At 41.1% G+C, this 15,047-nt stretch overlaps 1 protein-coding gene across 5 annotated transcripts in view; it reads left to right on the top strand.

The window, feature by feature from the left end:
- LOC135468962 (ral GTPase-activating protein subunit beta-like) overlaps positions 1–13,739 on the top strand; it is a 37,009-nt gene extending 23,270 nt beyond the window's left edge. For all 5 annotated transcript variants that reach the window (XM_064747455.1, XM_064747459.1, XM_064747458.1 and 2 more), the window contains 12 exons: positions 101–278; positions 454–545; positions 900–1,024; positions 1,190–1,369; positions 2,732–2,804; positions 3,181–3,354; positions 3,554–3,692; positions 5,477–5,626; positions 9,049–9,282; positions 10,809–10,959; positions 11,707–11,823; positions 12,256–13,739. In XM_064747455.1, the coding sequence (XP_064603525.1) occupies positions 101–278; positions 454–545; positions 900–1,024; positions 1,190–1,369; positions 2,732–2,804; positions 3,181–3,354; positions 3,554–3,692; positions 5,477–5,626; positions 9,049–9,282; positions 10,809–10,959; positions 11,707–11,823; positions 12,256–12,373 (1,731 nt within the window). In that variant the 3' untranslated portion in view covers positions 12,374–13,739. The remainder of the gene's footprint in view (positions 1–100; positions 279–453; positions 546–899; positions 1,025–1,189; positions 1,370–2,731; positions 2,805–3,180; positions 3,355–3,553; positions 3,693–5,476; positions 5,627–9,048; positions 9,283–10,808; positions 10,960–11,706; positions 11,824–12,255) is intronic.
- The last annotated feature ends 1,308 nt before the right edge of the window (positions 13,740–15,047 follow it).

The following is a 15,047-nucleotide window of genomic DNA, read 5'->3' as shown; positions in this document are numbered from 1 at the left end:
CCAGGCGAAACAATTCATGGTTATGAAGCATAACTGTGTGTAGATATTGTTATGTGTGTAGACATGTATGTGTTGTGTGAGTGTACCTCCTCTCCCCCAGGGCGCGTTCCCTCCGCCATGTGGGCCTGAGTCGCTTTTCTCCCTGCTGGATGAGAAAGCCCTGCTGAAGTGTGCCCGTGGCAGCACATCTGAGGACCAGCCCTCGCAGTTCCGCTACTTTGTCCTTGACAACTCCATCATCATTGGCTTACTGGAACAGCCACTGGGAAATGTGGAAGGTAAGTTCCGCATGGGTTGGTTTGATTTGATTAGGTGGTTGGTGTTTCATCTCATGACTTTACCGAGACCAGGAAAATGAAAAGTTAAGGCAGTTGTGAATTCAGTTTCAAAAACATCTTTCAGAGCGGTCATTGTGATGCAGTAAAGAGGTCCATAATAACTATTGTATTTCAGACCCCCTTCCGACAGTGACAGCTCTTATACGAGGCCCATTTGGGCGTCATGCCTGGACCATGCAGCTGAGGCACTCACCACGACTCAAAAAGGTAGGCATTGGACACTACTACATGGGGTATTATATGCTTCACATGATAGTTTCACATTGCTTGACCATATTGTTTGGGAGGTGGGCATTTGATTATGATGTTAAAATTTGTGAAACTTTGTAAATAGATCCGAGATAAAAATTCTACTACTTTCAGAATGCGTTCTTTTGTATATAGAGGTAAAATAAAGCCTTTTGTGAATCTATAGAAGGTAGCCTTCCCAGACATTTTAAATCTCTCTCCACATGAAAATATTTGCCTGGATGTATTAAGATAGACCAGGTGCTTCCCTATATTTGCAAATAAGGTGAGGAATTAGAGAGTAAAGGCAGATGTTTGTGTCATCCTTTTCAGGTGTCGTCCAAAGCCCACCTATCTGACCCTGGGCGACCCCTGCCCATGAACAATGTAGGGGTGCATCATAACATCAAACAGCGCTACTTCCCAGAGGTTGTGGATAAAGTAGCACTTACAAAGGCGTAAGTACATTAGATAGAACTATGTGTACTAAAGATTTCTTTTGAAAGGTAACTTAACTAAGTTTATAAAACTGAAAAAAAATGTTAAAATATGAAAAGTGAAATAGATAAACAGAGGATAGTGTGGATCAGAATTGTCAGTTTTTTGCTTGCTGTCACGTGCAGAGACCTGAGCATCCCCACGATGAAGTCCCTGGTGACAGAGAAGGATGCCGTAGAGCTGGACAAGCTGACAGGCTTCATCCAGGCTCAGGAGAGGTTTGAGAACAAGATCAAAGACCGGGTACATCAGAAGATGAGAATCACACACTACCCCAACCGACAGACAGAATGTAAACCCCCCAGGTGAGTCCTCACAAGTAAATCATTATATAAAACTTTCGGAAGCTTATTATCATCTTTACAGTAAGGCTGTAAACTTGTGAGGGAGCTGCTGTGGTGTTTGTCAATAACAAACACATTTTGTACTTGTTACAAAAATACATTCTGACCATTGAGTACTAGTACACCTGAGTAGTAAGGGCACATGCACATGTAGCGTGTGCGTGTAGAGTGCTGTATGCTGTGTTCAGTATTCATCGCTGTATGCTGAGGACTGTTGGATGAAAGTGCCATATCCTGTATGCTGAGTACAGTATTCAGCACTGTGCTGAGTACAGCAGTGCTGTGTGCTGGCCACAGTGTTCCTTGTTGTGTGCTGACCTCAGTGTTCAGTGTTGTGTGCTGACCTCAGTGTTCAGTGTTGTGTGCTGACCTCAGTGTTCAGTGTTGTGTGCTGAACACAGTGTTCAGTGCTGTGTGTTGACCACAATGTTCAGTGCTGTATGCTGACCACAATGTTCAGTGGTGTGTGCTGAATACAGTGTTCAGTGGTGTGTGCTGAATACAGTGTTCAGTGGTGTGTGCTGAACACAGTGTTCAGTGGTGTGTGCTGACCACAGTATTCAGCGCTGTGTGCTGACCACAGTATTCAGTGCTGTGTGCTGACCACAGTATTCAGCGCTGTGTGCTGACCACAGTGTTCAGTGCTGTGTGCGGAGTACAGTATTCAGTGCTGTGTACTGAACACAGTATTCAGTGATGTGTGCTGACCACAGTGTTTAGTGCTGTGTGCTGAGTACAGTATTCAGTGCTGTGTGCTGAACACAGTATTCAGTGTTGTGTGTTAAGTACAATACTCAATACTGTATGCTGAGTACTATATTCAATACTGTACGTTGAGTACTGAGCAAAGTATGGGGATTACTGTGTGCTGAGCAGTCAGTACTAGTTTCTGTATGGGGATTACTGTGTGCTGAGCAGTCAGTACTAGTTTCTGTATGGGGATTACTGTGTGCTGAGCAGTCAGTACTAGTTTCTGTATGCGGATTACTGTGTGCTGAGCAGTCAGTACTAGTTTCTGTATGGGGATTACTGTGTGCTGAGCAGTCAGTACTAGTTTCTGTATGGGGATTACTGTGTGCTGAGCAGTCAGTACTAGTTTCTGTATGCGGATTACTGTGTGCTGAGCAGTCAGTACTAGTTTCTGTATGGGGATTACTGTGTGCTGAGCAGTCAGTACTAGTTTCTGTATGGGGATTACTGTGTGCTGAGCAGTCAGTACTAGTTTCTGTATGGGGATTACTGTGTGCTGAGCAGTCAGTACTAGTTTCTGTATGCTGAGTGCTGTATAACCTAACTTTACCACTCATGACATTTCTGTGACAGCATCTGCCACGAGTTCCAGACAGCCCGCCTCTTCCTCTCCCATTATGGATTCTTGTCTCTGGAAGCTCTCAAGGTCAGTCAGTTTCCTTTTTTATTTCTTGCCAAATGTTGCATATTCTGTTTTGCGATGTGTAAAGAGAAAGTCTAAAATATTCAGTTTGAATTTGATTTACATTCATTGATTTTTGATCAAAAATGTCTGGTTAGCCTCTGTATAAACACCAATCAGATAAAATAAATCTAAAATATACATGGAAAATATATGTATGTCAAAATTATAACACTGTGAAAGTTTTCATCTAGATTTTTTTTGTCAGTCATTTCCTCACTGACTAATTCACTGATGTGTAAATGTATTAAGAAGTAAACCTGTCAGTGCCTTGGCTGGCTGAGTAGTCAGCCTTAAGTCATGACCATCAGTCCTTGACCACTCACCATTGCTGTTACAGGAGCCGTCAAACAGCAGTGTTCCCCCAGCCTTGGTGATGCTGGACACAACGAACACTGGGCTGTATGCTGACCTAGAGACGTTGGATGGTGTGCCCACACGGGACATTGACACTGTTCACATCTTCTATGTCAAGACAGGACAGACAACATCAGAGAAAATCCTCAGAAATGTGGTAAACATTCATTGATTATTTGATTGGGTATTCCAGCTATGAGACAGTGCTGCTAAGACCACTGCAAATACAATGATTTCATGAATACTAATTTTAACTCATAAAATTGCATGTCTTTTAACTGAATTCTGAAATTTGAAAATGGACATAATTGATAAATACATATAATGATTGTAGCTGTACTGTGATTTTATTTCAGACTCGGAAGTCCCATGTACAGCCTCAGTTCCTTGAGTTTGTCCACTCTCTAGGCTGGCCTGTGGATGTGAAGAAACATGCAGGCTGGACAGGTCATGTCAGCACCAGCTGGAAAACACTTGAGCTGGAAGATTTAGAAGGTGAGTCTGCCATCCACCTGGCAATATTCACAGAGGTGGAAGTAGTGTAGGAGCTGCCATACACCTGGCAGTACTCGCAGAGGTGAGTATTATACATAAGCAGCCATCCGCCTGGCAATATTCACAGAGGTGGGAGTAGTGTAGGAGCTGCCATCCACCTGGTAATATTCACAGAGGTGGGAGTAAGTTTAGGAGCTGCCATCCACCTGGCAGTACTCACGGAGGTGGAAGTAGTGTAGGAGCTGCCATCCACCTGGTAATATTCACAGAGGTGGAAGTAGTGTAGGAGCTGCCATCCACCTGGTAATATTCACAGAGGTGGGACTAGTGTAGGAGCTGCCATCCACCTGGCAGTACTCGCAGAGGTGAGTATTATACATAAGCAGTCATTCACCTGGCAATATTCACAGAGGTGGGAGTAGTGTAGGAGCTGCCATCCACCTGGCAGTACTCGCAGAAGTGAGTATTATACATAAGCAGTCATTCACCTGGCAATATTCACAGAGGTTGATGTGGTGTATAAACAGCCATCCACCAGGCTGTATTCACAGAGGTTGATCTGGTGTATGAGCAGCCATCCACCTGGCAATTTTCACAGAGATGGGTCTCATGTATAAGTTGACATCCACTTGGCAGTACTCATGGAGGTGGGTCTAGTGTATAAGCAGCCATCCACCTGGCAATATTCACTCATATGATCTGGTGTATAAGCAACCATCCACCTGCAGTACTCACTCATGGGTCTGGTGTATAAGCATCCATCCACCTGCAGTACTCACTCATATGGGTCAGGTGTATAAGCAACCATCCACCTGCAGTACTCAGTCATATGGTCTGGTGTATAAGCATCCATCCACCTGCAGTACTCAGTCATATGGTCTGGTGTATAAGCATCCATCCACCTGCAGTACTCACTCATATGGGTCAGGTGTATAAGCAACCATCCACCTGCAGTACTCAGTCATATGGTCTGGTGTATAAGCAACCATCCACCTGCAGTACTCAGTCATATGGTCTGGTGTATAAGCATCCATCCACCTGCAGTACTCACTCATATGGGTCAGGTGTATAAGCATCCATCCACCTGCAGTACTCAGTCATATGGTCTGGTGTATAAGCATCCATCCACCTGCAGTACTCACTCATATGGGTCTGGTGTATAAGCATCCATCCACCTGCAGTACTCACTCATATGGGTCAGGTGTATAAGCATCCATCCACCTGCAGTACTCACTCATATGGGTCTGGTGTATAAGCAACCATCCACCTGCAGTACTCAGTCATATGGTCAGGTGGATAAGCAACTATCCACCAGGAGTACTCATATGGGTCTCGTTTATAAACAGTCATCCATCTGCAGTACTCGCTCACTCATATGGGTCTATCGTATAAGCTGCGAACTACGTGGCAATGCTCATTTCCCTGTTTACCTGTATACATGGGTCAGTGAGTTCACAAAGTCTAGCTGACAGCTCGTGTCATCAGCTGGTGTGATAGATAGTCTTTGATGAGGTTAATCCATTTCAGGCTTTATCAAGTTCTCTTTTTCTCTCTGAGTAGGACTGCCAGGGTGGACTAATGGCTACTGGTTATATGTAGTGAAATATATAGTGAATCTAGTACACTATATTTAGTCATTATAATTCATGTCCATTTCAAAAATCCCAGGGAAAATGAAACCAAAGATAAAATTTCAGTTCCAGGGAGGAAGATTGGGTATATTGAGTGTTACATCATTACTGATATTCCCACATGTACCTGTCCTATTTCATTTGGCGTTTCAGATGACGAATGCCCGTCTGGAACTGGGGGTAGTGTGTACAATGGACAGAGTAAGGTGCTGTATTGGGCTGATGTCTCTACTGAGGTAGCCTTTGTCATCCCCTCTCCAGAGTCTTACCTTATGAAGAGCTCCAGCTCAGAGTGTAATGCAGGTAAGGTTTGGTGTACACAGAGTTACCTCTCCTTGACTTCCATCTGGTGTGCCATAGTACTGTCACATAGATTCATGTCCATGTAGCTTATAGAGGATGTGATAAGTGGTTTTGTTGTATTTGTAGATGAAATAATCAGGTTATTGTTGTAACAGTAGAATAGTTTGAGTAAACTGATTGGGTGTGACATTGACAAGGATCTGCACTGAATTATGTAGCTCACTGATTCTACTGTTACTGGTGTGTTTGTTGAAATCACTTGAGCTGCAGCATTTAGATATTTCTCTCACATTATTATTGATAGTTTAGAATGTGGAAAGCTGTTCTTGTTATATCAATATTGGCAAATTGTAAGCTCATTTTCCTTACATCTGGAAATATCTTCCAAGTACAAATGGTTTTGTTTATAGCCCAGAAATTTCATTAAGTGCATCTATGTAAATCATGTGTTTGTTGGTGTTGTCAGTGTCCTTGATGCTATATGGTTTGATGTAATTTGCTTATTACTGTGCAAGTATCAAAGACCGTTGCTTGTAGCATATTCAAATTGCAGGCTTACATAAAGTCGTTGTGTTAGTGTGCCATTGTATGCTTTATTTCATGCACCTTGATAAGCCTTGTTTTCTTTCATTTTGTCTGAAATTGGTTTGATACTGTTCAGTCATTGTGCTGAAGTGGCATTAGTATGCAAGTATCAGACGAGTTTCAGATACCTTATGTTGTTTTCTTTGTTTCACTCTAGCTGTTTCCACGTCTGTTTCAAGCTTGTCTGATAAATATGACGTTGACACTGACATTAAGGGCCCCCTCGTGGTGTCCAGTACAGCCATGTTTGGCAGTGTGGACAACCTTGACCACGTGTCAGGTGACCCATTCATTGAACCCGAGGAAGTCTTGCCTCCTCCACGAGCTAGCAAAAACACCTTCATCAGGCCTGCCGGGTCACGTGATCAGGCGGCTCCATTGTCATTGGTCGGTTCTGCTCCACTGTTAGAATCTGCAGGAAAACATCTGTGGTTTGGTCGTCGCGGCAGCGCCCCTCATATTGGCAGGGTCAGCTGGCTTACTGGCGGTAAAAAGGGTCACAAAGGTATCCTGATTTGTCTTTGTACATCTGCATGGGGTGGCCATAAGGACAGACTCACTCCTAACCATAGGCCGGGTCATGGGGACAGTTTATCAGGGCTAGCTTGCTAACATTAGGGCTAAACATAGGCTGTTTTTACAGTGTATTAATACCGGTACACATTCAATAAGAAACAAGCTTAGTGCTTGGATATGGTTTGCCACTCCTAGGTGTTGTAAATGTGAAATCTCACATTAACTTGGGCAGGATGTGCTTTAAATCAGCGGTATGTTTTATGAACACAAATCATTAACACATGCTTGGAATGATTTACCTTCTGTAGTTTAGTGCACCCCCACAAACAAATGTAGGCTCGTTTCTGGTAGAGAATGCCAGCTTATAATTTGACCAGATGAAACTTTTTCATATTGGAATTGATGCTGCTAAATTTGTTGTAAATTTCATGGAAAGTTATTTTGTACAATGAATCAGTATTAGCGTTATATTTTCAACTTTACTTTGTTGTAGTTAAGTCCTCTCTTTGTGTTAGAACAAATGATGTGACAGGTTGTCAGGACAAGTGACGTGGCTGTTCCTTTGGACAAGTGGCGTGGCTGTTCCTTGGGACAAGTGGCGTGGCTGTTTTTTGGTACCAGTGACAAGGCTGGTCATCAGGACAAGTGACATGGCTGTTTTTTTGGGAAAAGTGACATGGCTGGTTGTTGGGACAAGTGACGTGACTGCTTCCTGTGACAAGTGTATTTAATAGATTTCGCCTATTATTGCTCTAAAAAGAAATTGTAGGTTACTGCAAGTCTGTATTTAGTAAGTAATAGATTGACAGTAGCATTTAACAGGTTAAAAGCTAACTATTAATATATGGTTTCTCTGACATAAGTAATTTGTGAAAGACCAAACTGACGCAGTGATTGATTGCAGAAACTGTTGTAATAGTTGGGACTGAAAATTGGAGTTAATCCTAACAAACACTTGTTTCACAATTCTGACCGGATAAATAGTGGTATGAACTCTAGACTCAGATATAATGTGTACAGTCTGCACTATTGATAACATGATAATGGTGATTTGTTGGCCCTAGGTGCCACAATCATACCAGGTAAATGTTTAGCAGATGAAGTAAAGCTTCCCTTTTGTCAGCTGTAGGATTGCCAAGGTGTCAGGTGCTTGTTTACATGTAGCAGCATGTTATATGCATGCGTGTATCTTTGTTAAAGCCTGGCTGTTTGTCTGCTGCATGTGCACATTTTACAGCATGTAATATACAGAGTGAGGCATGTCCATTTCTTTTGAATAATTGGCTATACATGTACTTGTCGTAAATGTTGTATTGATATCTGCTTTTGTACATGTATACAGTGTTTGTTGTCTTTAACAGAACGGGCTATTCATGAAGTGTCCAAAAAAGCCTCTAAATATTTCAGCATTCTCAGAAATTACCCCATCAGATTTCTTGAGGAGTCCTGAGTATGTTTAGGATTCATAGCAAGCAAACCTTGGATAATGACATCATCCAGTAGAATCACTCCTTCCTTCACACACAACTTTTATTACCATATCTCTCTGTCACTCCATCAGTCATTAAATCGGTTAGGAAAGATAACTCCTAAATCCATTTGATTTCTTGATAGCCAAAATATATAGCCCTTGTATATCATTTTACACATGAATCATATAGGTATAAATATTAGTGAAAGTACTGTGAAAGTAACGACTGTCTTTGTATATTTAAAGTGAAAATTTCCCATGTATGGCATTAAACACCAATCACATAAACACATTTAAATGAATTCTCAATAATCATCTCGGAAAAGTGTATTTATTTCAAGGCAAACAATACATTTAAAAGTTTGGTTTTTAGGAGCCCGAAGGTTGAGATAATAGCATAGCCTACTGTTTACCTTACTCATTTTAACAAGCTGAAGTATTTTAATGGATTTCTGTTAGATTAGTGTTATATATTGTGATTGTTTTTACATGTTATCACTGAGGTCAGGTTCAAATCAAGTTCTGGCTTTAAAGTTGACTTTTTTTCTACTTGAATTTTAATTTAAACTTGAAGTTTGTTCTAGGTGCACTTTATGGCAGACTTATGCAAGGAACTACTGACTTAACTTATAAACTGAACTGAAAAAGTTGGGTGAAAATGGGCTCTATATATCACTTAAGTGAAAAGCTTCCAGTACCCTCAAACATTACAGTGAGTCATTCAGTCAGTCATTGACAAAGCTGTCGCCATTAACAGGTTGTGTTAACCTTCCACAAGTTTATCAAATATGCATGAGTACATGTTGCTTCTAATATCCCACCCTACCCTCGCATTGCATCCTTTTTTCAGACAAGTCCCCAGCGACAGCCCGTAAGACACCTGCCCCCGAGGCAACCCTGATGAAGCCGCGCTTCCTCTCTCTAGACATGGACAAGCCTCCGGGACCTGGACCCCTGCTGACCGATAGCGCCTCGGTCAGGCTCAGAAAAACAGGCCGGAACTTCAGCCAACTGACTGGCCCGGACACTAAAGTCTTTGTGGTGTGGCTGGAGAGCTTTGAAGACTACGAGACCTTCCCAGCAGGTACTTGGCTCTTTCTGTGATTGATGGATTTATAAACCTCATTTACAGAGGGTTGATAAATTTAGTCAACAAGCTTTTCAGCAAATTTCACATACTAACTAAGATGTCGCCGTAGTTATTGGATCTGCAGCACACTGTGTAATAGTATTGTAGTTTATATACTATTGTCAGTGGTAGAGCTGATGAAGTAGCCTACTTACAGTTGCTTTGAATTATTAAGGGGCACCAAGAGAGTAGCTTACTTTTGGATACTGATAAGGCATGGAGAAATTGTGTCCACCATTATGTCTGTAGGCTGTCCACTGTAACCTATATACTCCTTTCTTAAACCGTCTTTGAATTGTCACATGTACTTCATGTGAGTAGTGATTTTATTCTTGCTTTGTTAAGACCTGATTACGGCCATAGTAACCGAGTTGTGGTACATACAGGTTTGCACAGGGTCTGAAACAAGAGCCAAAAAGCTCACTACTACTGCCCATTTCTCAGAACAATTGGTGGCCTTTTCCACTGTAAACATGCAAGATTCATTGTGTGGAAAAGTGTTATTTGAAGTGCCACATCAGTCCCAAGAGAGGCCAGGCTGTAACATTAGACTGAGATTAAGGATACCACATGGAATATAGCTGGGACCGCGGTTTAGAAAAATTTACGATGAATAAAAATATTTAACCTCTGTAAGTGAAGAGTCTGCAAAAACAAATCCTTGACAGTTTCCGCAAAATTTTTCCTGATGTGTGATGTGATGATATTCCTTATGTGACGATGAATCTGACAGATATGACATCGAGTTAAAGCAGTTATGCTGGAAAGATGTAAGGCATGTTTGCAAGTACATTGTCATTTGTGGCTATATGTCAGTGATGGGTGATGTCAAGTGTTTTAGCATTAGGTCACATCAGGCATAATTGGAAACAACAGAAAACTTTTGTTTCCGTATTATTCTCCCAAAACTCACCACAACGGCTGTAATACGATGCATTTTATTACAATTTAAGAAAGGAATTCCGACTACCTTGATCCTTGTCATTTAACCTTGCTTCTAGGACATACAAGTCTTGACATTAAAGTAGCTCTTTAAGTATACTGTAGTTACATATACAAACCATTTGTATGTAAACCATACAGTTACTCGTAACGATTAAGAAATCACCGCATATTTCTTCGCTCACAAATGTGGTCACTGTTTAGCTCATGCTGGATTCCTTTCCTCTCATATGATGGAAGTCCTGTCAGCAACAAGCAGATGGTCGTGAGTTTAATCTGGGGGGTTTCATCGGTTTCCTCATACCATATTATGCTGGCCACCATCGTATAAATAAAACACTCTTGAATACCAGTATGGCATAAAGCTCCAATTAAATAAACCAAGAAAGCAAGCCTTTATTTGAATCCTAATTGGTGCCAAAGGCAAGCTACTTGTTTGCTGCTGTTGTTGCTGAGCTGACCTGACCTGACCTGAAGATTCTTGTTGTTGTTGCTGCTGAGCTGATCTGGTCATTGTCATTGTTGTTGTTGTTGCTCAGCTGACCTGGTAGGAGTGACGAGTACAGGACTTGACCAGCAGGGGACCTCAGGTGGTATGGTCACTTACAGAGAAAAGGACCTGTTCATCTTGTTTATACACGCTTTACAGAATGGTCTGTTCAGACTTCAGCTACAAGGCCACACAACAAAGTAAGTGCTGTCATGTGTGAGTGTGTTCCATAAACTGTAGTAAATGTAGCATCTGGGGTGTGACCACGTTATTGTGCTAGACTTTCAGTTGCTAGGTGTTGTTTGCAGAAATTTCTGCAACTTTGGAGCACTGTCCAACATTCATTGAAGACTACTTTGTTACTTGCGTTTCAGAAAACGTTTGTCTCTAACTTCCCAAAGGTCGGTGGTTTACCCTGGCAATCTGATTTCTTGTTTAATGGACAACAATCAAATAAAATATCAGTAGTTACATGTGGCTATTAACAGTATATCATTTGTGATTCTTGATTGCCATTGGCTGATCGGGTGGGTTAAATGTTGACGTACACTTGTCAGAGCTGCAGGCCGCTCCTATAAGAGGCATATAAATCACATCGGGGTTTATGACACTGCACTCCGTGGCACATCAATATGATTTCACGCCACCATACCAGCACTGTCTACATTTGACATATTCTTGCAGAGTCGTTGATCTTATGTATATTGATAAACATGTATATAAAACATAGGTTTATTGTGAATATACAGTGTATACTTTTTAAAAATGTACATTTGATTTATATAGTTCAGTATGTGATATTTTATAGTATACAGTAGCTGAAAAAAGGGAGATTTAAAAATAATGGACTTAATTACTGTGGTACAGAGCAAACAATAATTAGTTCACAGGAAAATGTAAGCGAGACAATGACGTACATGTTTAAATGTCTTGATCATGTTGTCCAGGATGTCTATGGCCATCCCGCTGGTCAGTGGTATGGTGGTCAGTAGGAGGAGCTTAGGGACACTGGTCCGGCAGACAGCCATCAATATCTGCCGGAGAAAAACACTTGAGAGTGAACTGTAAGTAGTTTCCCCTTCATCTTCCGTGGACATAATCCAGACCTTTCCTTCATCTATAGATATTTGTTGTTTCTTTGAATTATGAGAACCTTCATAGATTACAAAATATAGCACACGTGGAGTTATTTGTCCATTTCTTCTCCTGCCCATTGTTAGAGTTTAGGAGCCCCCATGTTAACTTATTTTTTTTGAAGGGGGGGGGGTATTTTTTTTTATTTTCGGAAAATAAATTTATTTGAATTGTTATGTACTATATTGTATTTACTGTAGTTACACAAACAAGTATGCAAGCATCAGTGAAACAAACATGCCGTGATAGGCTAAATCAGGATCAAAACATTGATATTGAGAAGAAAAGATTTCTGTGATCTTTAAGGCTCTAAGTAACCCTGGTAACCAGTGATATTTCGTTAACATCTTATTTTTTTCCAGATATCAACCACCACATGTGAGGCGGAAATTGAAGATCCAAGAAATTGTGAAGAAGTACCGGAGTAACGTGACAGAGCCAGAGTTTTACACAGCTTTGTTTCAAGATGTATCTGTATAATTCGGCCTACATGTGCACTGTGTTTACACTGTACATATTACCAGTCCCCACTTCCACCCTCCCACACCACTCTCATCTCTCATCAGTAACTTCACATCTCGCCCAAGCATGAGCTTTTCACGTGCAGGTTTACTGTTACCATTTACGAGGTTTCAAATTGCCGACTTCTTGTATAAGAGGTAACTATTGTTTAGATTGTGAACATTGTGCAATATTACTTACAAATCTATAAATAAACATCTGGTTTAATAGTGATAGATTCATTTAACTGTAAACCTACTCACGTGAATGGAAGCTTTATATAAAAATAGTGTTGCTTATTACGATCATATTTGTCTGCATGTGGTCCATATGCAGGTGCTACACTCTGTACATGTCCTTGATAGATGTACTTGATGACATATAATAACTGTGACTGATGTACTGAAGTACTTATTTTAGTATTTAATAGCTCACCTGATTTAACTGATTAGCTATATTCATATGTACTGAGGAACGAAAAAAAGAGGGTGCAAATTAATCCATGTTCAGGCCGGGTGTTGAACCTACATGAAGGCCAATGATGCAACTCTTCAGTGGTATTTATCACTTCACTCAGTTCTCATCTGTTCAAACATACCGACGTGTCAATCCCAAACTGTGAACGAAACAACTTTCTAAACAAACATCCACCAATGAGAATAGTAATGTAAGAGTATCATAGGCTGTTTGTTAACTACCTCCAATTTTATGGGCGGTCTGTTGGTTGAAGGGTCTTCACAGTTGACCGCAGCAGTTAGTTGCTGGATTCAAAAGAGGCTGGTTCTAAACTCGGAGTGGACTCAGCCAGTTTTTATCACTAAGTTTTGTGCTATACCCAGAAAGTGTAAATCACTAGTCATAGCAGTAAATACTGTTTCATTTACACGTTCGAGCTAATTGTGGCCCATTCAGGTGTAGAACTTAACAGATATTAGTGGCGCATATGCTTAGTGCTTTGTCACAAACTGACTCTTAGGGCAGTGCTTGGTCCAGCTACTTTTAAAAGCTTGTTACTGCTGAAAATGGTTTTGTTAAAACTATCTGTATGTACATAAATAAATCTTGTGAGCCGAATTATATTATCAAAGATATAGCCCCTAATGTGAAGTTATGGGTTGCTATGTAATAGAAAACCAAGCAAGTCTGGATGTAACCTGTATTTATGTCAACACTCATCAGATTCAGAACAAGGATTTAAAATAAAAGCAGTTTTTGTTGGCATAGGTACATCTTATAGCTTTGTGAAGGATGTTGTTCAGCATTGTGCAGATGTTGTTACTTTGTTCATGTATGAATCTACCACAATTGCCTTGCTATTTATTACAAATATACAAAAGCTGTTATAAAAAAATTTCCATTTTTGTTGTCTGTATGAGTGATAGTTTTCTTGACCCTCTACTACATGATCAAGGTCAAACATCCTGAAAACTACAAGTGCTGATCTTAGATCTGTCTGGTATGGCGTAAGGGTAGGTCGATCAGGCCTACTGTCAGCCATGTGTCAGAATGCTGTCAATAAGTGGAGTGGTGTGTATGTGGAATGCTCAGTGAAATAGATCTGTTACATGGAGACACCATCGTGATAGGACAGAATATTGTTAAATCCAAGTCAAGAATCAATAGGACCTCCAGTAATGGCCAGTGTTGTAATGAACAAGTTAAGTAACTATGTATTTAGAATGTCGTTTCATCCTCTTATTGTGAACTGTGAGTCCCTTGGTCTCTCAACATCTAAGTACATGTAAAAGATGTTCTCAGTCTGACAGACTAAAGCAGGTATCAGTGGACTAATATAAACATTGTACATCAAGTCCTCTTTGGGTGGGTTCCAAGTTTGTAGAACCAGTGGTTGAAGGGAGTGCTTGATACAAAAATATATTCACAAAAAAATAACATTTTCATCTGTGATGCTGTAAGATACTTGTTTTGTTCTTCCTCTGCAATGAGACCCCCCTCCCCCCTCCTTTTATTCATCAAAAAATCTCGTTTCGCCTATTTCCAATTCTGATGTCATGGGGAGGCCACCCAGTGTGCGCTCAGGTAGATAACCAAGAAGGGTGGGGTGCATCTGGTGAGCAGTGATCTTTCATCATTTATTACGTGACTTTTCAGCAGTGTCATCGAAATGAAGCGTTTCCAACATCGGATGAGCAATGTTTGGTATGCAACTATACCGTGATGCACTGGACATTAAAGCTGTTGTTCACCGAGCAGTCGCCTTAGCTCTAGTACCACCTGAATGTGTTGAGGATGTTCAGACTAAGGCCGTGTCTGAAGCACCACACAACAAGTGACGGGCATCATGGACTACGCGACATTAACCTGGACTGAAGGAGTCTGGCATAAAGAAGTGTGGAACCACTACAACACAACCGGGCCAAAAACAACAAATAATGTAGAGGGATGGCATCAAATGAAAAATTTAGTGGGTAAAACGCACCTGAACCTGTATGAATTCATCAGATTGTTACAATGGGAACAGGCCGTAAGCAAAGTAAAGATGGCTCAGGTATCAAATGGAGCAAGGCAGCGACCCAAGAGAAGAAAGTACAGAAACTTGGATGAGTTCTTAGGACAACTGAAGAGGAGGTATGGCGACAGAGAAAAGTGATGCTGTGGAGCTTGCCAACCGTGCTTCCCCCCTCCAGAGTCA

This window comes from Liolophura sinensis, chromosome 6 (genome assembly GCF_032854445.1).
Source record: "Liolophura sinensis isolate JHLJ2023 chromosome 6, CUHK_Ljap_v2, whole genome shotgun sequence".
Lineage (NCBI taxonomy): Eukaryota > Metazoa > Mollusca > Polyplacophora > Chitonida > Chitonidae > Liolophura > Liolophura sinensis.
This window is presented reverse-complemented; position numbering and strand designations above follow the sequence as displayed.